At 48.9% G+C, this 24,511-nt stretch overlaps 10 protein-coding genes across 10 annotated transcripts; 5 read left to right on the plus strand and 5 right to left on the minus strand.

Annotated features, from left to right (window-relative positions):
• Positions 1 to 1,305: 1,305 nt before the first annotated feature.
• On the plus strand, positions 1,306 to 5,677 carry LCP9604111_5271 (uncharacterized protein; the record flags this gene model as incomplete). The annotated part of the gene is made up of 2 exons (XM_039073063.1): positions 1,306 to 1,427; positions 1,495 to 5,677. The coding sequence occupies 2 exons, from the start codon at positions 1,306 to 1,308 to the stop codon at positions 5,675 to 5,677; spliced, it is 4,305 nt and encodes a 1,434-aa protein (XP_038928733.1).
• Positions 5,678 to 6,525: 848 nt separating this feature from the next.
• On the plus strand, positions 6,526 to 7,224 carry LCP9604111_5272 (uncharacterized protein; the record flags this gene model as incomplete). The annotated part of the gene is made up of 1 exon (XM_039073064.1): positions 6,526 to 7,224. The coding sequence occupies one exon, from the start codon at positions 6,526 to 6,528 to the stop codon at positions 7,222 to 7,224; it is 699 nt and encodes a 232-aa protein (XP_038928734.1).
• Positions 7,225 to 7,771: 547 nt separating this feature from the next.
• On the minus strand, positions 7,772 to 9,731 carry LCP9604111_5273 (Zn(II)2Cys6 transcription factor; the record flags this gene model as incomplete). The annotated part of the gene is made up of 5 exons (XM_039073065.1): positions 7,772 to 8,358; positions 8,413 to 8,702; positions 8,750 to 9,451; positions 9,508 to 9,588; positions 9,637 to 9,731. The coding sequence occupies 5 exons, from the start codon at positions 9,729 to 9,731 to the stop codon at positions 7,772 to 7,774; spliced, it is 1,755 nt and encodes a 584-aa protein (XP_038928735.1).
• Positions 9,732 to 11,498: 1,767 nt separating this feature from the next.
• LCP9604111_5274 (carbon-nitrogen hydrolase family protein) lies at positions 11,499 to 12,868 on the plus strand (the record flags this gene model as incomplete). Its single annotated transcript, XM_039073066.1, has 4 exons — positions 11,499 to 11,553; positions 11,605 to 12,410; positions 12,628 to 12,721; positions 12,774 to 12,868. 4 exons carry the CDS (start codon positions 11,499 to 11,501, stop codon positions 12,866 to 12,868), a joined length of 1,050 nt encoding a protein of 349 aa, XP_038928736.1.
• A 180-nt stretch (positions 12,869 to 13,048) lies between these two features.
• On the plus strand, positions 13,049 to 13,677 carry LCP9604111_5275 (60S ribosomal protein eL31; the record flags this gene model as incomplete). Its single annotated transcript, XM_039073067.1, has 3 exons — positions 13,049 to 13,093; positions 13,327 to 13,401; positions 13,471 to 13,677. The coding sequence occupies 3 exons, from the start codon at positions 13,049 to 13,051 to the stop codon at positions 13,675 to 13,677; spliced, it is 327 nt and encodes a 108-aa protein (XP_038928737.1).
• A 1,267-nt stretch (positions 13,678 to 14,944) lies between these two features.
• On the minus strand, positions 14,945 to 17,498 carry LCP9604111_5276 (transcriptional regulator family TF; the record flags this gene model as incomplete). The annotated part of the gene is made up of 7 exons (XM_039073068.1): positions 14,945 to 15,773; positions 15,824 to 15,994; positions 16,050 to 16,699; positions 16,768 to 16,853; positions 16,932 to 17,176; positions 17,227 to 17,334; positions 17,425 to 17,498. 7 exons carry the CDS (start codon positions 17,496 to 17,498, stop codon positions 14,945 to 14,947), a joined length of 2,163 nt encoding a protein of 720 aa, XP_038928738.1.
• Positions 17,499 to 18,117: 619 nt separating this feature from the next.
• On the minus strand, positions 18,118 to 19,893 carry LCP9604111_5277 (uncharacterized protein; the record flags this gene model as incomplete). The annotated part of the gene is made up of 1 exon (XM_039073069.1): positions 18,118 to 19,893. One exon carries the CDS (start codon positions 19,891 to 19,893, stop codon positions 18,118 to 18,120), a length of 1,776 nt encoding a protein of 591 aa, XP_038928739.1.
• A 423-nt stretch (positions 19,894 to 20,316) lies between these two features.
• Positions 20,317 to 20,899, minus strand: LCP9604111_5278 (uncharacterized protein; the record flags this gene model as incomplete). The annotated part of the gene is made up of 3 exons (XM_039073070.1): positions 20,317 to 20,364; positions 20,423 to 20,564; positions 20,799 to 20,899. The coding sequence occupies 3 exons, from the start codon at positions 20,897 to 20,899 to the stop codon at positions 20,317 to 20,319; spliced, it is 291 nt and encodes a 96-aa protein (XP_038928740.1).
• A 191-nt stretch (positions 20,900 to 21,090) lies between these two features.
• Positions 21,091 to 21,853, plus strand: LCP9604111_5279 (HAD family hydrolase; the record flags this gene model as incomplete). Its single annotated transcript, XM_039073071.1, has 2 exons — positions 21,091 to 21,256; positions 21,309 to 21,853. 2 exons carry the CDS (start codon positions 21,091 to 21,093, stop codon positions 21,851 to 21,853), a joined length of 711 nt encoding a protein of 236 aa, XP_038928741.1.
• Positions 21,854 to 22,580: 727 nt separating this feature from the next.
• On the minus strand, positions 22,581 to 24,233 carry LCP9604111_5280 (alpha/beta hydrolase family protein; the record flags this gene model as incomplete). The annotated part of the gene is made up of 7 exons (XM_039073073.1): positions 22,581 to 22,733; positions 22,796 to 22,928; positions 22,979 to 23,479; positions 23,560 to 23,664; positions 23,744 to 23,871; positions 23,934 to 24,008; positions 24,069 to 24,233. 7 exons carry the CDS (start codon positions 24,231 to 24,233, stop codon positions 22,581 to 22,583), a joined length of 1,260 nt encoding a protein of 419 aa, XP_038928742.1.
• Positions 24,234 to 24,511: the final 278 nt, after the last annotated feature.

The raw sequence follows: 24,511 nt of genomic DNA on the forward strand, positions 1-24,511 counted from the left end.
ACCCTTCGCAGTATGTGATATGTGATATGTGACTTATGGGTGTGTGTGACCGGTTGGTCAGAGAGTCTAATCATTCAGGGATTTATGCTCATAACCTTTCTTGGGATTCAAAGTGTCCTAACTTTGACTAACTTAAATGAAATTAAGGTCAGCAGACCCATGGAACGCCATGCTTTAAGTGCGGGGAGACGAGACCGAAGGCTCAGGTACTTCCGTCTTATAGGTCACACTCACCTTCGTTTCCCTTGACTCGAACATTGTGATACTCAAGTGGCAGACTTAGCTAGGTCGGGTTTTCCGGTCACCCGCAAGGCGTCCAGCCCACTCAGTGATTCTTAGCCTCTTGTGTTCTCAGAGTGTACACATGCATCACGCAGAGTCCCTTTGTATACTTGCTCGGCGGTGCGGAACATCAGGAGGTACTTGAACCCACTAGCTAGAATTGTTATATGCATAGATTTAGACTCTGCTTGATATAAAAGAATCCATCATGCTCTTTTCGAGCTCCAGTGTGCCTTGTAATATTGGTGGAACGGATCTTTCTTCCGCTGGTCAACGTCGGCGACATCATGAAGTGAGCGTGGCTTCGATTTGAGTATAAAGATATCCCCCTGTGCTGTCAATTCATTTGCTAGAAAATGGGCCGATCTCATTCGAGAAAATCATGACAATCGTATTACATCCCCTTTGTCCAATGCAGGCAGACAATAGTTTGTAAAGTCGAACCTTGCTGCCAAGAAATACCACGTGACTCGTTCTTGTCCGCCTTGGATGCTTCCTGCAAAAAAAAAAATATTATAGTCGTGCCTCCTCCATTATTGTGTTGTTGGACATCTCAAGATTCGAAGACAAATATCATCACTGACAGCAATAAACCATCGACCTGTCTTCGACCTTACTTTCGCCAACTCGAGAGCTCCTTCGTCCTGCTGACAGCTTCCTGCGCGACAGATCGCGAACGTGTCACGGAACCGCGAATACCACCGGACAACCACATCGAAGACGCTAGAGACAAATGGGTTTCGCTCTCTCCGCGATTGACAATATCTAAGTGGAGGATAACAATCATCAAAGCTGTTACTCTTTCGAGTCGGTGTGGAGTTGGAAAGAGCCTCGCCGTACACGGAAAGCTCCCTACTTCGATTGCCGCCAGTGAGGGAACTCATCAGGCGCCATACCGAGGTCCACTCTTGCATCAAGCTTGATTCACGTCTTTAACCCTGGTCACCTAGATTCCGAAGGTTACGATACGAGGCGGTTCGAGCTTACAATCATACAACCAACAGTGGTCTTCATACACTCAATATGTTGAAACGTGGAGCTCAAGGCCCTCAGGGGTCCAAGGAAGACGAGGGTGCTTTCGGAATGGCCAGCACCCCGGATGACAAGCCCCACCGAGCCACAGCGGCCCAGTTAGCCAGTAGAAAGTAAGTAATAACTCAGGTAGCGTTTGGATGACCACAAACTGACCGAAGATCTCTTTGCAACTTTCAGGATCAAGAATGTTCGCTCACGCCGGGCTCCTACTCCCACAACCGGTGGAGGCGCATCCGATGCGGCTTCGTTCAACCCTTTCGCATCCGCGGCCCCGGCACCAGCGCCTACCCAGACTGGGTTCACATTCGGCCAGACTCAGAGCCAGAGCTTCCCTGGGACAAACTCGGGCCCCGGCCAGGGTGGAATCTTCTCATCAGGCACTAACGGCCAGACCGGTGGTCAGGCGTCTTTCAACTTCGGCTCGGGCCCAACCTCATTTGGATCTGCACCGTCGAGCAATCCTTTTTCTGTTGACACATCATTTGGCGGAACTACCCAGTCAAGTACCAATGGATTCAGTTTTGGGGGATTCAACGCCGGAAACCAGGCCACTCCGTCGTTCGGTGGGTTCGGAGCGCAGCAGAACACAGGCACTCCAGCAAAGCCCGTCCTATTTGGGCAGTCTACAACACATATGACTTCGCCTGCCGATGAGAACATGCAAACTTCGCCTGATAACAAGCCCAAGGGGGCTTCCATCTTTTCACATAAGCCAGCTGCACCTGAGAAACCTGCCGACAAACCTGCGGAGACCCAGCCTTTCAAACCGCTTTTCGGATCAACACCCGCCGCTTCGAAGCCTTTCGGTACAGAGAAACCGCAGCAAACATTCAACAATCCATTTGCGAACCTTCCAGGGCAGAATGCGTCCAGCAATTTATTTGCACCAAAGACAGCTACATCTGAGAAACCTGCCGAGAAGCCTGCGGAGACCCAGCCTTTCAAGCCGCTTTTCGGATCAACGCCCGCCGCTTCGAAGCCTTTCGGTGCAGAGAAACCGCAGCAAACATTCAACAATCCATTTGCGAACATTCCAGGGCAGGCTCCAACCAGCAGTACTAACCTGTTTGCCCCGAAAATAACGGCAGCTGAGCAAACTCCTGCCAAACCTGCTGAGGCGGCAATGCCCTTTGGTACTCTTTTCGGGTCCACCTCCAGCTCCCAACCCTCGGGGCCTGCTAGCAATCTATTTGCGCCCAAGCCAGCGGCAGAAGAACCAAAGGCGAGCAATCCATTTGCGAGCATTCCAGTGCCGAGTTCATCAGGCAATTTGTCCTCACCGAAGGTTACTGAGAAAACTACCGAAGCACAACCGTTCAAGCCTCTGTTCGGTACACCTACGACATCGAAAGCTGTGGAGACTGGAACGCCTGCACCAGCATTTGGCAATTTGTTCTCCCCAAAGCCGGTCGCTGAAAACGCGGCTGCAAAGCCTGCAGCAGATCAGCCGTTCAAGTCCATGTTTGGTACACCTGCGGTGTCGAAAGCCTCGGAAGCCGGGAAAGAACAGACTGCTTCACCCGCATTTGGTAATATGTTCTCACCAAAGCCGGTTGTTGATAGTACGGCTGGAAATCTATCCGAGGGCAAGCCGTTCAATTCCATGTTTGGAACGCCTACAAAGGCTGAAAAAGAACAATCAGCGGCAAGCAGCGTTTTTACACCGAAGGTGACAAGTGAAGCGCAGACTCCTATACCTGCGAAGACCTCACAATTCGGCTCAATTTTCGGGGCGTCTCCTGCGTCGAAGCTTGGAAAAGAAAAGACAGCCCAGGCAACACCTAGCAACCCATTCGCGAACCTTCCAGGGCAGAACGCATTCAGCAATCCATTCTCGCCAAAGCCGGCAGAGCAGGCTGCAAAGGCCCAAGCACCGAGTACATCTCTCTTTGGTGCAAGTACGGCAATTGACAACAATAAGCAGAATAAGGACATTGAGGGTAATAAAGACAATAAGGTCGCAGCTCTGAATAGCCCATTGACCAACTCATTCACCCCGGGGCCTAAGGTGTCGAACGGACCCCAAACGGAAGGTGCGACGACTGCCACCCCTCGTGTGTCGTTCGCGCACTTTTCACATGACAACAAAAATTCGTCGTCTTTACCTGTTCCTTCTTCTTCCACCTCTTCTCTGCCCTCCTCCACAACTTCTACTGTTCCCAACACGTTCACTGCTTCAGACCCTGACAGTCTTTTCCCACCAACTGATCATCCTGTATCTTTGGACTATCCTGAGTCAACTGAAGACTTCGACAGTATGCCACTCAAACGTCTTTTCCCAGAAAAGAATCGGGACGAACTCCGCACGCGAGCTTCTTTGCTCAGGAATATCGGTGTCTTGACCGAGTCGTTCAAGCGTGAGATCGTCAAATGTGACCCCACAAAAGAGAATATCGACGATATCCTCATTCTTTACGCTGAACTTCGCCGTGAGCTAGGCGTCCCCATTGGATCAATCAAACCCGGGGAACCGGCCAAACGTGCCACCATTCACCAACGCGCCACATGGAACGAAGGTGCCGCCGCCAAAGATGCTGCCGTCAAAGATGCGCCAAATGGATACGCACCTCCTCGGAACCCGACCCCTCCCACCTTTGTACCTCCTGCTCTTGATGGCACGCCCTCATCTTCTTCCACCAAGCCTTCTGGTGGGTCTACTACTTCCTCCAAGTTCGCCCAATCGTTCTCCGCTCCAACCCCTGCTCCAGCAAATACTTCTGTTTCCACCTCCAATGCTGGTCCTTCGTCCTCAGCCGCGGCTCCTGTCTCGGTTGCTCCTGTCACTTTGGCTGAGCCCTCTCCTCCGACTACCGCCCCCAATGCTACTCCTGTAGCCACTCCTACCGTCGAGACTCCCAAGCTTGGTGATGCAGCCACTTCGACTGCCACCCCTGCTTTCCAAATTCCCAAGTTTGGCGATGCAGCCACTTCGAACGCCACTCCTGCTTTCCAAATCCCTAAGTTTGGCGATGCAGTCACTTCAACTAGTGCCCCTGCTTTCAAAATTCCCAAGTTCGGTAGTGGAGCTACTGGCACTGATTTTGCGGCGCAGTTCAAATCAGTGTCGGACAAGACCCTAGCCGAAGCGAAGGCCAAGAGAAAGGCCGAAGAGTTTGACTCCGATGAGGAGGATGAAGCTGAATGGGAGCGTAAAGATGAGGAACGTCAACGCGAGAAGCGCGCTCAACTCGAAGCTGCAGCTAATAAGCGTTCCGTTTATGTCCCCGGCGTGGGTTTCAAGTTCGCTGATGATAACACTGCTCCACAGGACGTTGAGGAGCCTGCTACATCTGCCACCCCATCAACCCCTCCCTCTCTGTTCCCTCCTTTTACTGCTCCTTCAACCGCTTCTACTACCAATGGTACCCCCTCTTCCTCACAATACCAGCCCCGGTTCCCTAGATCATCTCCTCAATCCTCCGAATTCTCAACTCTCGTCGGGACAGCCACTCGTTCGCCTGCGGATGCTGCACTCTTTGGGACCAAGCCTGGACCTCCGCCTCCTTCCTTGAGTGCAGGCCCTCCAAGCTCCTCCGTCGGCTCTTCGATATTCAGCGGATCGGTCAGAAAGCCGGTTCCAGCCTCGCAGAACATTTTCGGCAAGTTGAAGCCGACCTCGCCGAAACGCAAGGCGTCTGCGGATGAAAGCGACAACGACGATGATTCCCCCCCAAAGAAGACTAAGTCTTCCCACAACATTTTCGGCGGACCCCAGCCGACCTCGCAGAACATTTTCGGTGGGCTGAAGCCGACCTCCCCAAAACGCAAGGCATCTGTAGATGAAAGTGACAACCAGGATAATTCTCTCGCCAAAAAGACAAAGCCGTCGCCTCCCCCTCCTTCTGCGGGCGCCAGTATGTTTGGACGGGCGTCCACTGCCCCATCGCCGGCCCCTTCAACCAATGTCTCTTCACAGCCCGCGATGGCCACTCCCTCGGCCACTTCCTCGGCTCCTCCCACTCAATCGATTTCCACCGCTACTGAAGATGAGGACGGTGAACCTGGTGAAATCTTCGATCTGACAAAGGGCAACAGCGGCGAGGAGGAGGAAACCGTCATGTTCGAAGAGACCACCCGTATTTTCAAACTTACGGGCACCTGGCAGCCCAAAGGAACCGGTCCCCTTCGCGTTCTGAAGCACCCTGTCACTGGACGTGCACGCATCGTCGCCCGTGCCGATCCAAGTGGAAATGTTATCTTGAACGCTCCCCTGATGAAACAGTTCGACTACAAGAGTAACTCTAACAGGGTTCAGTTGCTAGAGCCCAACCAGACCGGAGGATTCACGCAATGTACAGTTCGAATTCCGGCTGAAAGAATGCAAGAGTTCCTCCAACTGGTCAACGAGATCAAGACCTAGATCTCTTTTTATCTCTTCCCCATTTTTTCTTCATCTTTGTTCTCCCTTCCGGGGGTGTATGCTAATTCCCAAGCGCATGGCCATGGTTTGCATTTGCGTGTTCTGCCTTTATGGTTCGGTTTCTTTTTGATCTCTTGCTTTTTGTTGTTGTTTTTCTTTGTGCATCGACCCCTCCCCTTGGACAAAGTTGGCCCGGCTTCACGCCGTGGGCCAGCTTCAAGCCCAATAGCATCCGCCTCTTTCCTTTTGAACCCAGTCAGGGCCCGGGTGAGTATCTCCCTGGGCGCCACGGGCTTCAAGTCGGACAGAGTCGGCGCGGCTTCACACAGTCGGTCTCTTTTTCTTTGAGCCTAGTTAGGGCCCGGGTGAGTTTCTCCCTGGGTGCCACGGGCTCCAGAAAACGTCGGCGCGGCTTCACTGGCAATGGGCCAGCTTCCAGTCCAATGGCATCGGTCTCCTTTGTGAGCTCTGTTAGGGCACGGGTGAGTATCTCCCTGGACACCACGAGCTCCAAGTCGGATTTCCTTTTTTTATTGAAGATAATGGGGTCTACATTGTATTTCTGTGAAGGTGAATAAAAATTGATCTTTTTTTCTAAGCATACCTCGTAAATACATGTCAGTAAATATACATCAATTAACTAAATGAAGTCGATCATAACAAAGACCCTGAGACCCTGAGACCCTGCGGCTGTGATTTTCGAGGGGCCGAGACTCGGGTGGCGGCCTAAAAACCCGCCTATTTAAGACATCGCTCTTCTTTCCAGTTCTCTCCCCGTTCCCCTTTTATTTTCTTCTGCTTCTCAGCTGTCACTCGTTAAATTTTCACGCTCGTTCAACCGTCCAAAAATGAAAACCTTCGCTCTTTCTTTCCTCCTAGGCCTCGCCAGCCTCGCTACGGCTCGCACTGACCTGCAAGGCTGCGTCTCGTCGGAAGTCATAGTCGAGCAATACTACGCCAGTTACATCTGGTACGTCCCTGGCACCGGCGAGATCTGCTCGTTCCTCGACTGCGGCGGTGGTCGTGCGCCGCCAAAGACCAACCAACCGGGATGTCCACTATACAGCGGAACCGCAACGCTTACTCCCGACTACCTGGCGGGCTGGGGACCCAATGGCAAACAGGCTGCCTCTACAAGCACCGTGGCGTCAACTTCTTCGGCGACAGCCGCGTCGACCACTGATGTTGTGCTCGCTTCTGCCACGCAGACTTCTGAGGCGTCGGTGTCGGACTTGTATTCCGCGTCTTCCGCTTTCGCTTCTTTTTCTTCGTCTGATTCTTCTTCTGATTCTGGTTCTTCTTCTTCGTCTTCCCCGTCCAGCACTCAAGCTGCTGATAGCATGATCACGGCTGCTCCTTCTTCTCTCGCCCCGGTCGCTTCTTCGTTGAAGATTTCCACCTCGTCGGCCTCATCTACCGGTAACGCTACCTCTTCTGCTGCTGCGGCGACCAGCTCGCCCGCTTTCAATGCTGCCACTATCCCCGCCTCTAATGTTGCCGGTATCATGGCCGTGCTTGCCGCTATGGTCGGAGTTATGGTGCTGTAATTTCAACTTGATTTTGTACTTATACCTTGTGGAAGTCGGATTTGTACTTAGTTTTTGGAGAGAGGAGACGGGCTTGATTTAGATAAATACTCAGAAATATACCCACTTGCGGAACAACCCCCTATTCCTTGTCCATAGCATGTCACACCACTGTCCCACGGCAGGAGAAGAGTTTGAGCCGCATCGCCGATCTGCACGACCCGCCCTCTTGGCGAGACTCTCTCCACATTTGAAGTCGGGGAGATGGTCCGTGGGAATGACTCGACCTGTATATTCTAGCTGACCCGGGATAGAGCCTGTCTGTCTCTTGAGGTCACTGGTATTGCAAACATGGCTTGAAGTAAGGGGTAATTGAGTTTGAGATGCAGCCATGTCGTGTTTTTGAAATAAAAAATCACTAGATGTAGTACGTTACCAAGATTTCTTTACTTCTAGCGATCTTTAGTTAGGAAGTGGAAGGAGATAATTATTACATTGAGGTATGTACAAGCAGATCGAAATAACCGAATCTCGGGGACGGACTCCGTTCGGTCCGCTGCAGGCCCAATCAACTATATTGCCCATAAATCGGTGGCATCTCACCGAAAGGAAACAGCATATCGAGGGGACAATCTATCATGAAGTTGTAGTCCATCGGGGCGGCATTTGTTGGCAGGGAGGTTTGTTCCAGGGCTTCTTTTCTCCGCCGATGCATCCTTTTAATCGTTACCGCGCGATTGGTCATCCTTCCAAATATCTCCGGCAGTTCAGCAGACTTGGGGTCTTGCGCAAGAGCCTGTTCGAAGAATGGAAGTTCTTCTTCGAGCTTGCCAGTTATACGATCAACGGTCTGGTCGAAGTCCATTATGCTTTCCACGTATGCGCGGTCCCATCCGGGATGGTCATATAGAGATAGCTGGGAAAGAGTGACGATTGCCTTGCCAAATTGACACATTATGGTGAAGGGGAAGAAAGGGAAAAGAGCAGAGGGGAGAGAGAGGATGTTTTGCAAAAAGGAGGTTGTCGCTTCCACGCAGCGGAAAAGAAGATCCAGTTGTATGAGAGGATGATCACCGTAGTTAGGTTTGGGTTCGTTAATAAGCGCAACCCGGTAAAGATGTAGCTCGAGCGTGTTGTAATGAAGCTGTAGAATGGCTGTCGTTGTTGTCAGATCATTGTTAGATTGTGCGCGAAAACAGCACAACTTACCATTGTGTGGTGCCTGACTCGGCATGCGAGCTTTGAGTTGCTTAAGTTCGGCTTCAAGCCATCGTATGCTTAGACCAAGTGGCGGGGGCGCTGATGAACCCGATGAAGAATGGAGGTCGGTGTAATATAGTGTGTGATGGATCTTGTCTGCCAGTTTCATCGCTCGGACTAGCTGTACGAGAGAAGCATCGGTGGGATACTCTGCGACCTGGTCTAGGACATTGCAGCATTCGTCGGTGTATCTTGTAAAGCGAATAATCGGCCCCAGGTCTTTTACACATGTTGAGAGCCTTTGAAGAATTAGCTTATGGCCAGCAAGACCAAGGGTCATACACACATGGTAGTCAGATAATAACACCCAAGATAGGTTCGTCGCTCTTCCAACGTCCGAACCGGAGTATGAGAGTCATCATTTATAGATTCCTTCAAATAACTCAGAGCATAGTTCAAGTTCTTCTGGTAATTCAGTTCTTGATTTAGGCCCAAACTGAAGGATTGCGCCACGAGTAAGTGCACGAATGTATCAAGCTGGGCAGTGCTTCGGATAGCTTGGCGAATCTCCTCTTCCGATTTGAGCACATCGGGGGGTTGGTTCCTAGGTCGCGGGAAACGACTGACTGAAACGAACCAAGCCACATTGATGAGAAGCCCCTGAAGAAGATCCAGGCTATGTTCTCCTCTCATGACGATGTGCTCGGCCACATATTCTTTGACTGCATGCACAATTTCTCGCTGACGTGGCGCGTTTTGGCACGCGACCATTGAGATATTCAGATAGAGGAATGGTTTCTCTCGACGCAGTTCCTCTGCTGTGATATCCGGGGGCATCATAAGGAATGGAAAGAGAGGGAACATTCTCTTGGAGAATACTTCTATCAACAGCTGGCCTTCAATTTCATCGGGAGCAGCAGGGTTCTCTTCAACCGTAGATGATGATCTCGTTTCTGGGCCGCTTTCTACCCGTTCTCTGGTATTTCGTTCCGAGGCGGCCAGCATGGCGACCATACGGTCTAATTTAGCCTCAAGTGCGGCAACATCTCTACTAGAGTGTCAGCGGTTTCGCCTGATAATGGTGGACACTTAGTGAACACTTACGAGCCACTTGCGACGGATTTCTTCTCACGACGATGGGCGCCGGGTGCTTGCTTTTGGCATTCTTTTCTCAAGCGACGACAACTTAGAAAAGTTAATATGGATCAAGTATAAAATCAACTATATGCTCACCGTTTACAAGGACCTTCGGTTTCCGGGAAACATCGTACTTTGGCCTTGGCACAGGTTATGCATGCCTTAGGATGACGGGCTCCAACTTCATCCATGACGTCTTAGCGTACACTAACAAGGCCAACGGTGAGTCGGATCGAGTTAACGAGATACAGGAGCAGTCAGATGATGAACAAGTTAACAACTCGAGTCCGATGTGTCTGACTGGGAAGAAATGAAGGAACGGAACTCCGCACTTGATCGCATTTTTATTGGTCAAGTTGTATCATAGTGGGCCTCAGCTACTATATAACCCCCTTTTTATATCAGGGCTATGCTATGCCTTGCCATAACTTCATACGGATTGTCAAATACCTCCTTCTCATTCTGTATATATTCATACGTAGAAAGTAAGAGGGGTTCTCTCTGTATGCCTAGGACGATGCAATATAGCACATTCGACAAGTATTTGAGCAGTCGCCTAGGTTGAACATTGAACGCCTTGTTGTGTACGTAGAGCGAGACGATAGCTGCGTCATTGGTGAGCGTATGTTCTCGGGAGTCAGACGACTTCGCCTGTCGTGTGGTCGGTGATTTCGTCGTTCTTTAGCGGCTCCATCACCTTCCTTCCATGTTGCCCTTTGTGAGTGTTGCAATCATCTCCGTCACCGTCGCCTGTGACCAAACTTTGGACCAGTCAAGGTAGTATTTTCTTCCTTGCTTCTCAGATCAATAAATGCCTAAGCACCTCAATACCTATGCTTCTATCTCATATACTAGGTAGTTCTCTGGCTTAGAACCTGGTTGGTCTCATCGCTGCTTCTCATTCCCCACTATGTTTCATATCTCTAGATGTATTGCTCCCAGCGTAAAGTATGCCAGATTAGGCGAAAAATCCGTAATGGTCGATCGGACCCTAGGTAGTCTGAGAAGTCTCGCAGACGTCCATAAGAACTTAGTGGCATAGCCGCATAGCCCCGATTGACGATTTGCTTGCACTTATGGTATTTCAGTATGCAATACAAGCGCATTATGTCCTAACTACTAGGAATATGGTGGTCATTACTAGATGCTAATTTCTGCTTGGCATCATCCCAATTAGGCAGGTAGGGCTTAGGGTTTCATTGCTTTGCTCTAAGCCTGCTTAGTAACCTATAAATGCAGGTCTGTTTCCCGCTAATCCTAACTAATTCTACTCCGTAGCTGAATTGCTGTCCAAGGGCGCCTGGTGCTGCTTGGTGTTGGGGTAGTTAGGTGATACTCCGTGGAGATGCCCCAAATTGGGGGTCCCTAGTGCCTAGGCGAAGGGACCCATAGAAGTGGTGCTTCGGAGTCGGAATTGAGATATCTTAGTATCAGAAGCATTGTGAGCAATTAGCGGCATCTAAGCAGAGATTAAGGTCGAGATCACGCATATTCGGGTATAAAATGGAGAAACTCAGTATCGGAATCATATATGAGGTTCAAAAGCTCATTGACATATGAATACCAGTTAGTAAATATTCCGTAGAGGATCTATTACCCCAAATAGTGGACCCTGGGATGCTTCCTGGGAGTAAATGCATTACTCAATAGAGTGACCTGCTGAACGTCTCTACTTCGGATCAAAAAGAGGCCTAAAATACCACTGGACTCCAATAATTGAAGCCGGATAAGATTACCAGCCTATCTACACGGAATTAGTAAGAACCAAGTCGAAATTACTCCAACATCTCCAACATCGACCTCACGTACAACAATTTGAGCGAGTAATGTTGAAATCTGCTTATCGGCGAAATAGCCGTCCCCGCAATTCGCAACATTCGCAACGCGCAACTCCGATATCATTCCAGTCATTCTAATAGTCCCCTCACCTCCAACTCTTCTTCTTCCTACTCCTAATCATGGCTACCTTCTTGAAACAGCCCCTCAAATTGGCTCTTGTCCAGCTCGCATCAGGTTTGACTTCCAAGATCTGTCAATGTTTTCCCAGCTGACCGAACCATCTAGGAGCGGACAAGGCCGTGAACCTCTCTCATGCTCGGAGCAAAGTCCTGGAAGCTGCAAAGGCTGGCGCGAAATTGATCGTCCTTCCCGAGTGCTTCAACTCACCCTATGGCACGAATTTCTTCCCCAAATACGCCGAGACCCTCCTTCCCTCTCCTCCCACGATTGAACAATCGCCCTCCTTCCACGCCCTGTCGGCCATCGCCGTAGAGGCAAATGCATACCTTGTCGGCGGGAGTATTCCCGAGCTGGAGCCATCAACAAAGAAGTACTACAATACCTCGTTGGTGTTCTCGCCGACGGGCGCGTTGATTGGCACTCATCGCAAGACTCATCTGTTTGACATTGATATCCCGGGCAAGATTAAGTTCAAGGAGAGCGATGTACTTTCACCTGGCAACGAGCTGACAGTCATTGATCTCCCGGAGTATGGAAAGATCGGTCTCGCCATCTGCTACGATATTCGTTTCCCAGAGGCAGCGATGATCGCCGCCCGCCAGGGCGCTTTCCTCCTCGTCTACCCGGCGGCCTTCAACACCACCACCGGTCCTTTGCATTGGTCGCTCCTTGCTCGTGCCCGGGCTGTTGATAACCAGTCATATGTGGCACTCTGCAGCCCGGCGCGTGATCTCGATGCCGCCTACCACGCCTATGGTCACAGCTTGGTCGCTAACCCAAGCGCAATTATTCTCTCCGAGGCTGAAGATAAGGAGACTATTATTTACGCTGACTTGGATAACGATTCCATTGCGGACATTCGCAGTGGAATTCCCATCTCCACCCAGCGCCGATTTGATCTTTATCCCGATGTGAGCGCAGGCCAGAAATAGATTTTGGGAGACTGCGAAGGATTTTTATTAGAATTTTATCTAGAGAATATAGTCTCAACTTGAACATTCAGAGAACTTCATTAAATCACTATAACAGAGATTGAATAAGGTGGTTATTGCCTGAGGCATCGATATCCACAGCCACGATATCATTGGCTGAAAATGGCCCCACTCCGTCCAATCAGACCCCGCGCAGGCAAGCGAGACCACACTGAATTTCACTCGAAAATCGACCGCGAACTCTTCTTCTGACAATCGATCACCTCCGCCCACCGTCGACCACCCCTTCAGTCAGTCTATTCAAATCACCACTCCGAATTTATCCTCTAACCTTCTCCGCAGAGATGTCCAACGTCAAGACTGGCAACAAGCGCTCGGCTATCGCCGATGTGGTGACTCGCGAGTACACCATCAACCTGCACAAGCGAGTATGTTGAACACAAACCCTTTCCCTGTCTACCTGCGACGATTCGAATACGATTCAGTTCTGGAGGCATATATTGGACAGAGAACAAGAAACTTTTTCCTGAAAATGGAATTTGTTACGGAAAAGAATGTGTGTGGTGTGGATTGGTGTGTGTGTGCATCCGGGGTCGAATGGGAAACCAATCCCCCCTATGTCACACTACCACCCTCACCATGGCCTGCGGAGAAATCTGCAGGTAGGACATGGCGCTTTCGTCTTTTGTCTGCTTCGCGATAGAGACAGCCGAGCGGAGATCTTGAAAAAGTCTTCGCTCGCATCCACACATATCCGCACCCGGAACACAAAAGAAGAATTAGTTTTATGAAGTCCACTATGGCCGAAAGACCAGAACATTCATCGCGCAGAGTTTTCTCTAGCAGATGGCATTCGGGCGGAAGACTGATTGCAACTTCTTTTCCGGAATTATAGTGCCACGGCGTCAGCTTCAAGAAGCGTGCTCCTAAGGCCATCAAGGAGATCCGCGCATTCGCTACGCAGGCTATGGTAAGTTTGAGCGATCTCCCCTGACCCCGCTGGGGAATCAGTTCGCTAACATGCTCAACTCACCAACAGGGCACCAAGGACGTCCGCGTCGACCCCCAGCTGAACAAGAAGGTCTGGGAAGCCGGTATCAAGGGCGTTCCCTTCCGTATCCGTGTCCGCATCTCCCGCAAGCGTAACGACGAGGAGAACGCCACCGAGCGTCTCTACTCCCACGTCCAGGCCGTCAACGTCAAGGACCCCAAGGGCCTCCACACCACCAACGTCGATGACGCTTAAATGTGTCGCTTTTCGTTAGCATCTATGATTCCATGTTCCCTGCTGGGGTGTGGTCGGGGTTTTACAAAAATACAAAATACCTTTCCCTTTGGGGCCTTCTTATACATCATGTCATAGTATCGTAGTATTCCACTTTGATTAGCATGTCCTAGCACCAGGAGCAACTTGACAGCAGGATTATTCAAGGTCGCTCAATTACACCTATGTCTCCACTTTCATATAGTTTAGATCCCTTGGAACCTGGAGGCCAACACGTGCATTGTTCGCTCGGCATACAACTTACGTAGACTCCGGGGCCTTCATGCAAGTGAGTACTAAGTCTCTAGAAATCATCATTTCCTTTACGGTACCTATTGCTTTCACGCGATGAGAAATAAGCCGTTATGTTCACTGTCCAAGTTGATGGTCCAATTAGGATTAGGCAGGGGACCCGTCCATATACAACACCTAAGGACTTGGAAGAGGATTGTGAAAGGAAAGCTAGTGGTGTTTCTTAGCTGATCTAGGGTGTATTTCCTAGCATGGAGCAAATAATATTAACAATTATAAATAAAGTACAACTACCGCTCAGGATTTCGAGTACGAAGAAAGGTGAAAAAATATGTTGCTGTATATATCGGTGCCGCTGCTTTATGGTGGCGCCCAGGGTCTTGCTCACTGTATTCCACAGCACAGGTGATCACTCAGTGAGCAGTGAGCACTTAGGGTATGCTTAATAATGTCCAAATATTGCTCAATTAGCACTCAGTAAGCGCTCAGGATATGCTCAGTCTATGCTCAGTCTATGCTCAGTCAGCGCTCAGGTCGAAAGAATGATCTAGGAAGCCAGGGAAACTGAGCGCACTATACTAAGTATGCGAACCTTTCCATTTCGGCATTCGTAAGAATAAAATCGGTCTCATTGCGCTGCTTGGGGCGAAGGTATACGTCCTCGAAATCGATCTTGAGGGATCCGCCAATTTTAGTTGGGTGTCGAACAATCTCCATCTTTTGGGTGGGCAAAGGATTTGCTCCATGTGCTGGAGGATCCCAATTCTCGATGGTGATCTTGCTCCGAGGGTAAACTGTGATTGAGAAGACCACATTGACCTGGCCGTTCCCCTGGGTGTGCCACCATTGTATGTCATGTTCAAGCTGTGAGATTCCTCTGATTTCTCGAGAACGAACTGTTGAGATCAGCAAAATATACCTAGGTATATAATCTTTTTATCTCTGTTTTCTAATCGCTTCGGTACTAAAGAGCAGCACATGTCACCTCGAAAATTTCTCATTGTTCCACCTCTGCGAATAAAGACGACCACGAATTGAACCAGTCGGCCGATGATAGGCCATCGAACCCCAACGAGTCCATTACATTTGATAGCACGCCATCCCCTTGGTTATGATTGGTTGCACGACTTGTGTAGTGGCTTGTATTCGAAGCCCTGGCTCCGATGCTTGCGGCTTCAGTTCCCCAATCATTGACCCAGGTTTTAAAAAGGTCATAGCCTAAATCCTCGGTCGACATCTTCCCAGGGCTGTGTCCCATTCTGTGGTGAAGAGATTTCTGTAGAGATTCAATACAAGCAACCACAGATGGCGCAGAGCCCACCCCCATTGACATGACCCCAAACAACCGGAGTCCGGTAGATAACGCATTCCGAAGCTTCGCCGTGCGTGTCGAGATTGATTGTGCAAGAATCGCCAGCAACGCCGCCCGACATGCACTAAATTCCGTGAAGGACACCCGGGCAAGACCTATCTTGTCATCGAGCAGAGTGCACAGGTTAACGACCTCAAACGAGGCTTTCACACAATCAGCTTCTAGTATCGACTTTCCTGGTAGATCATCCTCTATATCGACGGCTTCTGGATTGTGGAAAAAGGAAGTTGTGACCCTCTCAATCAAAGGATACCAGCCTAGGAAGATTCTAATCAAACAGCAGTCGAGTTGCAGGTGAATGGTGGTGCGGAAATAGCCACTTGATGGACCGAGGTCTCTGCACAACCCTCCGTTTGGTAGGCTGGCCCACCAAGCCAGAAATGATTCTCGTTGCGAAAGTAAATTGTCCAAGCATTGCTTTTTATGGTCTGTGGATGCTTTCCGTAGCGATGCACTAAAGGAGTATGAGTAGCAGTTCACTTATCGCTTAAGCATTCTCCTTACATCTCAGTGGCGAAGTTCGCCAGGTTCGATGTTAAACAAATAGAAGTTATCATGTTTGAAAAGTTGGACGGGTCATTTGCTGGTCGCAAGCTAGGGATATTTGTGGGAAATGCAGCATCAACTTCCGCAACATTCAGAGAAGTGGGCTTCCCATGTAATATCCCGATGCGCCTGATTTTATTGTCATCATGGGTTATCAGTACACGAATCTAATATAACTGCATACCTTTCCAGGGAATACGTGGTCCAGAATACCCTGTTCCTAATTTCGATGGTTTCTGTATCGAGATCGTGCCCGGTGTATCGCCTATGCATTCCATTTTGGACTGCCATTCTCAATGCCAACCCTAAATAGGTGAATGATAGACCAGATGCATCGATATGGATAAAGTAAGTCCCCATTAAGAGGCATGCTTGAACAGTGCGCAGTGAGGCCGAAGCAATTATAAGGGGCAGAAGTTTCGACGCGAATCGGTAGAATTTGAGTCCCAGTTCGTCTTCGGAGAATTGAGTACCGCCTTTATGATCTGGTACAGATTGGATCTTTCGATCAGAACGAACGCACCAAGGAGAACCCATGTGCGCAAAGCGAGTGCCGATAGCCAGTGTCATTAGCAAGACGCATACAGAGCTTGCGTCGGGATGTGGTAACTGCATTTGAGCCGAGTATGAGTAGCATAAATTTAGTGTCTCGCAGAGCTGGCTTTGTTCCACGTAGAAATCATTTGTCTGGGCATAATTGAAAAAAGAGTTGATAAGAAATTCAGCAACATCGCGCGGAGGGAGGCACTCCAACGACGAGGAAATCAAGCCTGTTTCGCTTTGCAATGGATGCGCACTCCACTGATCCCCAAATAGGTCTGTTGGCTCATATACCTTCATCAATCAGTTAGTCAAAGGGGCTTACTGAGAAATGCCTTTTGGACAAGGTTGTCAGACAATACCTCTGGGAGTGTGTTACGGAGGCTTTGGTGGATGACCTGTTGCATTCTCATAGACAGAGACACATAGGAGAGCTCACCTGCGTACTCTTTGGCCCACAACGAAGTCAGCTCATTGGTGTAGAAGACGAAAACAGTATCGCAGCTTTGTAGTAGGCCAGACTCACGTGTTGTCGTGTTCGACTGGGGACTGATGGCAAATTCTGTATCTTCTGCCAAGCCTATTGACATAATTTCATTCGACTGACCAGATTTCACCTGTCCAGTGGTACTTGATTTGCTGATTTCCAAAGCCCTCTCTCGCAGCGACTGCAATTCGAGCGATATATTTGGGACATAATGCTTCAATAGTAACTCCATCCAGTGAATTCGTTCTCTTTCGTCTGTTCGGTCAAACTCTTCTCTAAAACGTCTGTGATGCATATGAGCGACATCTGGAGAAGCAATAGATCTAGAAATTACCGGTCGGAATGTGCGGCTTCGAAGATACATTGCTGTCCAAATCGAGAACATCGAGAGCAAGGACGCCCGCCCTCGCATTTTTCCTTGGCCTTACGGCAGGCAATGCATCTGAGGATACGATAAATCGTCAGTGACAAGCTGTCTACCAGGATGCCATCCTACAAGAACTGCAGGAACCAGGAAGCGGGACCGTCTCACGCTCGAGTAGCTCGTTTCCGAAGTTCTTGTGGGACAGGATGCCGCCATCGTCGGCCCTTTCTAGAATCATCCATGGCTGGTTATCTCGTCTTCTAGCACATGAATGATGGAATCTGAGAATGAGGATGAGAGTTCTTTGTTCACCGCCCTGATCATGAGATCATGTCACGTGGGAAGATTGTATGAATTGTACCTGCCCGCTAACTCAACATCTTCATGTTACCATTTCATAAGATGTTTAGTCAATTCGTTACGCGTCGCCTCGCAGAAAATTACGGAAACTTTCGATGGGGACTGTAAACCAAATACAGTAGTGGGGCAGTGGGGCGGGAGAGTGTACCCGGATCCACTAAGTGTTTCCGGCAGGTACAATCATATCATCTACAATACAAAGCGTGATGGGGACACGGTGATTTTGAGGATTTTAACAGAGTAAGAGGAATTGAAAGGCACTGGAATTGATTTGTTCAAAATGAAGAGTGCAGGACTTAAGTATCGTGATAAAATAGCGGTCAATTTCGACTTCTTAAGCAAGCAGGTCTTCGCGTCTCGTATACGACTCATCGACATTACAGGACCTTGTATATTGTATTCGTAAATGCGCTATGAAGTTGAACTATAACTAGATAATATTTGCCATTGAAAAAAAAAAAAGCAGATTCAAAAAGTCATACATGTAAATCAATCCGCAAATCATCGTCCACTGGTATTGAGCAGCCATTGTGGCATTTCTTTTGCATAGGTGCCTCGACATGCCGCTTCGACACATTGCATGAGACTTCCAAAGAAAAACTTTCGTCCTGTCAGACCAGGTCCATAATGAGCATATTTCCCAGAATTAGTCATGATGGCATTCTCAGTTGTCAGGATCGTTGGTTTCGTGATCATACACCAGCAAGTGTCTGTAATGAATTCGACGCCAAAGTTCTCCAATTGTTCAACCCAACCCGCTTGGCTGGCTAAGCTATAGGAAGACCGCCCACATGTCACCACGATGGAAACATCTTGTGATTTAGCAAGGCCTTCACAAAGGAGAGCCAATGTCTTGATTTCTTTTATTGAGAAATGCGGGTTCCCCAGGGAGACGAGATCGATGGACTGATGCTCATGTGCACTGTTGAGCTTCTGCCAGGGCTCAATCAGATCTTCCATTCTAACGGCGACGGACGGCACCTGGTGTGTTTCGTCCATGATATTGCTGAGCAAGGCTGCCTCGGGGGTGACACCCAGCATATGAAACATGGGCGCGCTAGAAACGGTTGCAAACGCAGCCCCAAAGGCTTTCAAATCATCTTTGGATGGCGCCAAATTCTGTAGTCCAATAACCACGGGAATGCGATTTGCAGCAATGCTTCCGACGTGGTATCCCAATATAGGGAAAAAGGAATCGTCAATACCCTCCACATCCTGGAGATCAACTGTCACGATGAGTGACGCCATTCTGTTGATGTCAACATGCGGTCCTGCCTTAGGAGCGCGCCCAGTAAGGGCAATGCATATATCCAGATAATCGGGATACTTCATGGTCCTAGCCCCAAGTACGCTATTGGCATAGACAACTGCATTAGATTCTGCCCAAGCGACTTGCTCCCCTTTTCTTGGTGCTGATTGCAGCTGATATGGCGCGCAGGTAAAGGTTGGCTTAGAGCCCATGTCGGTGTATGCCTTCGCTAATTTTGCGGCCGCTTCCCCAAATGAAGAATCGACACCTTGATCACGCCATCGCTCTTGATCGATCGAGATGGAATTGAGCGTGGTAGGAACTCGGACCTTCCCTCCCCAGTCCCGGAGCTTCTCTGCAAACTGAAGAGACCCGGAGCCTGTATAAACACAGCCATCCACATGAACTTGAGTCACATTCATCAGTTCGTGGGCTCCTAGGAGGCCTGCCATCCGCAAAACAATCCGAATTGCGATACGAGAGGCCTCCCCGTGGAGTCCTTGAAGCAGTTCTTTGTCGAAATTCGAGAGCTGCACATCCTCAGCAAAAGAGCCTCCGTTTGGCTCTTTTTGGAGCTCTGTTCGTGTGTCACTGAAGACTCTATCGGAAACGCGGTGGGAGTCGACGTAGATAGCATTCCCTTTCATTCTCAACATTGCCCGAAAATCCTTCGGTTTCAATACGACAACCGGTATGGTCTTCCCAAAAATCTCCTCCGAGACCAACACCCCGAGAGTGAGAATATCCTCCTGTCTTTCAAAAAGGATTGCTCTTGGTCCTTTCTTGTTCAGGAGAAGTTCCAACATGACACCACTTCCAGAGCATGAACCACGACCACTGGGGATAGCAAGGACAGTATCCTGGAGATGGTAGCCACTCAAATCGTGATGACGGTCAATAATCTCTCCTGTCTGAGGATTGACTCCACCCCAGAAGCTGAGCTCTAAGTCACTTGCGATGAGTGTGCCGCAAGCCTTGCCTTTCACATGAGCTGTACCCTCAACAACTAGGCCAACGTGCGGACTCATGTTCGAATGGAGATCTCTGAATAGCCGGTCTCCGATGAGGTCTTGTATGCCTCGAACAGTGGTTACTTGGGTGGGCAAATTGAGTGAGAGAATATCGAGTTGATCGCTTATCTCTTCGGGGTATATCCGCGAGGGACTGATATCACAATCATGTACGCCTAGGTCGACCAGTCTCGCACCCACAATATAATTGGAGTATTACCCTTGAGAGCAGATAAGGGCAGCGGATCTTTGCCTCGGAATTATCACAATTCCTTTGGCTTCCCCAGTTGCCATCTCCAGTAAGCCTGTAAACCCGGAACATAAAGAGTGGAAACAATGGGCGGGTGTGTACCCGGACCCACCACCGGCTGAAACACCGAAAGTCTCGTTGGCCTCAACCCCGGCAGTACAGCAGTGAATAGGCGCAAGTCCGCAAAACACCTATTTGGACCACCGCCGAGTATTAACGCTCTGCTCGTGTACCGAGTTCTTTTGGAGAGTTAGAGAATTTATTGACATTTTTCTGCCACATATACAATTGCCTTACCACCGTATTTCCGTCAACTTCTACTGCCCGAAATGCCCGAGTTTTGGAATTTATCTTCCCTTCAGTCCAGACCGCCTTCCGTGCACCTTTTTCTAGACCGAGGAATAAAAGACTGGCATCGGATCGCCATAAAAGCCTAACGCTGCAAGGGTAGCAACTTGCCTCCACAAATTTAGCTCATCTTGGAAGTGTTATCCCAATTCGATTTGACTATCACCCGGGCCAGCCGCACTGGAGATAAGTCCTCTATTCCCGGGAATGCGTCATCAGGTGATGTCTCTCGAAAGGCATGCCTCCGGACCGGGGGTGCAGTGGCTGAAGGTGTGGATGTATGGTACATAGCAGCCCATAACAGTGGAGCCCCCTGGTAAGATACAATAACACTTGATTTGCCATAGGCTGGTGGAACTTGCCCGAACCATTTGGGGATTCTAGTGACTGACGTAATGCGAGAGGTTTCTCTACACTCCAAAACATAGGTTACATAGGGTTCTGGGATATGTTCTGTAATACGTTCCCGCCGCGAGCGGGGTTTTCGGCCGAATGCGAGAAATCGCATTCGCATATAAAAGCGCACTGTTCTCATAGCTGAGGGATTACATCAGTCGAGCTTCATCACTCTAGTCATATCGTTTGGAAAGAGGAAGGATTCACTGCAAATTTCCATAATGTGTGCCAAAATACTACTGGCGTTTGATCTGTATGGCACATTGCTGTCCACGGAATCGATTCAAAGTCATCTGCAGATACATTTCGAGCCAGAAATTGCAAGGGCAATTTCGGAAAAATGGAGACGTTTCCAATTGGAATATACTTGGAGGCTGAATAGCATGTGTGAGCTGCCTAGAATGTTCCTTGCATCGATAGCAGAGCTGACTCATGATAGCACGTTACGAAGATTTCACCGAGGTCACTCGGAATTCCTTGTTGCATGCACTTGCGGAGAACGGTCAATCGCTTGATGACGCGAGTATATCACAGTTGATGACGGCTTATGATAATCTGTCTGCTTTCCCTGATGTCGCGCCAGCGTTGGACAAACTGAGCCAGGAAAGCCTTTTCAAGCCGGTTATCTTCTCCAATGGTAGTAATGTAATGGTGTCGAATTCGGTGAATCGTTGCCTCTCGCAGCATGCCAGCATTTTTCACGGGCTTCTCACGGCAGACGACATACAACGTTACAAACCCTCTCGACTATTCTATCAGCGTCTAGCTGAGCAATTCGGCAAGGGACTTGCAAACGAAGATATATGGATTATCAGCGCTAATCCGTTCGATATTGTCGGATCACGCAACATGGGCATGCGTGCGGTTTGGGTCGATCGAGCAGGCTCAGGCTGGAAAGACGCTGTGATCCCGGATCTGAAGCCCACACTGGTCGTTCATAGTCTCCAAGATGTTACCGACAAGATCCAAGCCTATATCAAGTGATTGTCCATCGAAGAATCTACCATGGGCGAGGGGACCAGCACAATCGGTTCTTGATCCGTATCATACGGTCCTCGGCCTTTCTCGAGGGTACCCCACCGTGTTTCGAGCACAATTTCGCTCGCTCGTGTTTGAAATAGACGAATTGTTGTCTTTTGATTGATCAATATGAAGATTGTTTGGCGTCACATCTGCGGGCTCGTTCAAAATGGTCACCGTAATAGAAGCTGATTGGAAGACGTCACATGTGAGCGTAGAAAGACGCCCTATCGCCGCTCCATGTGGAAGAGGCTTCGTAATGTGAGGGAAACGAATAATTTCTCACCAGTACCGCTGTCTTCGCTGCGTCTGCTACCGTTCCTCTACCATCTTAGTTTGTCCCAGGTCATTTGGGCTAGATCTGATACTGCGTTCCTAGACCGCAGTGCCAGGTAACCCATCATGTCCAGACAATTTTCTTGTCCCCCTTGACTGTTTGAGGTCACCTAAAAAGCTATTATTTAAATGACCTCCTATGCTCTACTTGCTAAAAATCAGTCTTGGACTAATTCCTTTCATTTTGAGCTGCCTGCTGAGCTGACGGCAGTCCTGTAGAGTGGCACAAAATTAAAGAATACATTACATCGAACGAATAACTGTTCATCATGAGGAAAATCCAATCGAAATCACTGTTTTTGGAAATCCTCGCGTATGATACGTACTATAGGCAATATTTTTCCTATCTCATCATTCACAGAACACTCACCAACCAATCTTGAGCCAATTTGAAACCTGGGTCACCTCCCATGTGGGTCTCATTAGGGAAAAGCTTGACGAGCTTTGGCTGGCCAAAATCAAGAGGTATCAGTGTGTCTTCGGCTGGAAAGAACCCATCTTTTATCCCCTATCAAAATTTGAGATTTACCATAGCAATAATAATTACCGCCAGGGTGGAGAAAAACTTACATTGATCATAAGTAGCTGCGTTGAATTCTGTTCCAATGTACCATCTAGGACAAGGGAATAATCCTGCATACTATTCTGTTTGAACTCATCGAGGCTCTCGTAACCCCATTTAGACGTCAGCGCAGGGGTCGCCCTGTAAACGTTGTTAGTAATTGATACAAAAACACCCCAAAGCAACTATACCTAAACGCATATTCGTGGTCGTCATTGTGACTAATCCAGTCCGGGCTAAATGCTTCATGCACCGGAGTCCCTTGGGCGACGACCGAATGCAAACGATCAGAGTGGGTATGTGCCATTCTAACTCCGTAATAGCTTCCCGTCGAGAATGACCAGACTCCAATTCGTCCGGTATCATATTGAGGTTGGCTTTCCATCCAATTGAGCACACTATTCCATAGACGATCCCCGGCCACCGGGTCCGATCGGTTGCTTGGACAGTCACCTGTTCCTGGCACCTCGGCCACAACAACCTCATATCCCTGATTGACGGCCCATTCGGTCAATGGATTGAAGTCAGGCCGAAATTCGTCGACGCCAGTAACAAAAAGAAGAACTGGGTGTAGTATGGCCGAGGATTCCGAATCTGGAACATGTCGGACAGCAACCGGAATCGTAGGTCCATCCCCATTAGCAGCATATGTGTGATTTATTTGCACGGAAGAGACTGGAGGATCAAGGTATCTATTAAGAATTCATGATCAGTGCTTAGCTACCACGCCAAAGGCCAAAAATAGAGATCGGGGATTTATATGGCTACTTACTTGGCGCTCTTGAAGTAAGCATCGACCTGCATTCTCCAAGCAAGCTCTTTTGTGGGTATAATTGGTGAAGGATATCTTGCAATACGTAAGACAACAGCAGCACGACTGTTTCTCTGTCAATCAGCTCCCTTTCCCGAGCGGAATCATTCTTTGCATGTCTTGCAAAGTGAGCACTGGTACATACGTATACAAATCTCCCGCAATCTGTGTATTCCGGTGATTTTCTGCTTCCTCTGCCCGGGAAATGAGATCTCTGGCAGTTGGAAGAAAAGCATTCACATATTCGTCAGTATTTGCATCCGATATATTATACTGTAGTAACATCAATATGAAAACCCCCCGAATACTCATAATTGAAGACCCTTTCAGCTTACCTTGATCAGATGATCAAATATAGGATCAAAGTCTGACACATTTGCGTCATAAAAGGGCTCGGCCTGAGCAATCGCCTAGGAAGTTTAGCCGGAATTCAATCTCCAATAAAAAATGAAAAAGTATGACAAATTTACCAATGGCCGCCACAGCTGATTCCACAAGTAATCAATATTTCCATGTTGAGGTTGTATGACATCAAGATCCTTTCCTAAAAGCCAGTCACTGCAAGTCAAGACCTCCGAGGTTGCAGCACTAAAGAGCATGCTAGCAACCCAAGGAAGAATGCCTTTTGAAACCATTCTAGAACTAGATCAAAATAAAAACGATGATAGTAAAGGCCTGTAGAGATTTACTCGCTTGCTGGAATATATCAAATTGTTGTCTCTTGGTCTATCTTCCATATATAACTTCACATCTCGGGTTTTCGGAGTTAAGAGATGAAAATGTTATATTTTTGGGGCCATATCCAGTATTCGCCAAGATTTTTCAAGGCGTACAGATTGTCAAATGCCTCGGAAATAGAGCCGGGAACCCATTTATAGCCGGTTGCTCTGCTAACATAGTTGGCCGACAGCAA

Source organism: Penicillium roqueforti, assembly GCF_015533775.1.
Source record: "Penicillium roqueforti strain LCP96 04111 chromosome Unknown scaffold_12, whole genome shotgun sequence".
Classification (NCBI taxonomy): domain Eukaryota; kingdom Fungi; phylum Ascomycota; class Eurotiomycetes; order Eurotiales; family Aspergillaceae; genus Penicillium; species Penicillium roqueforti.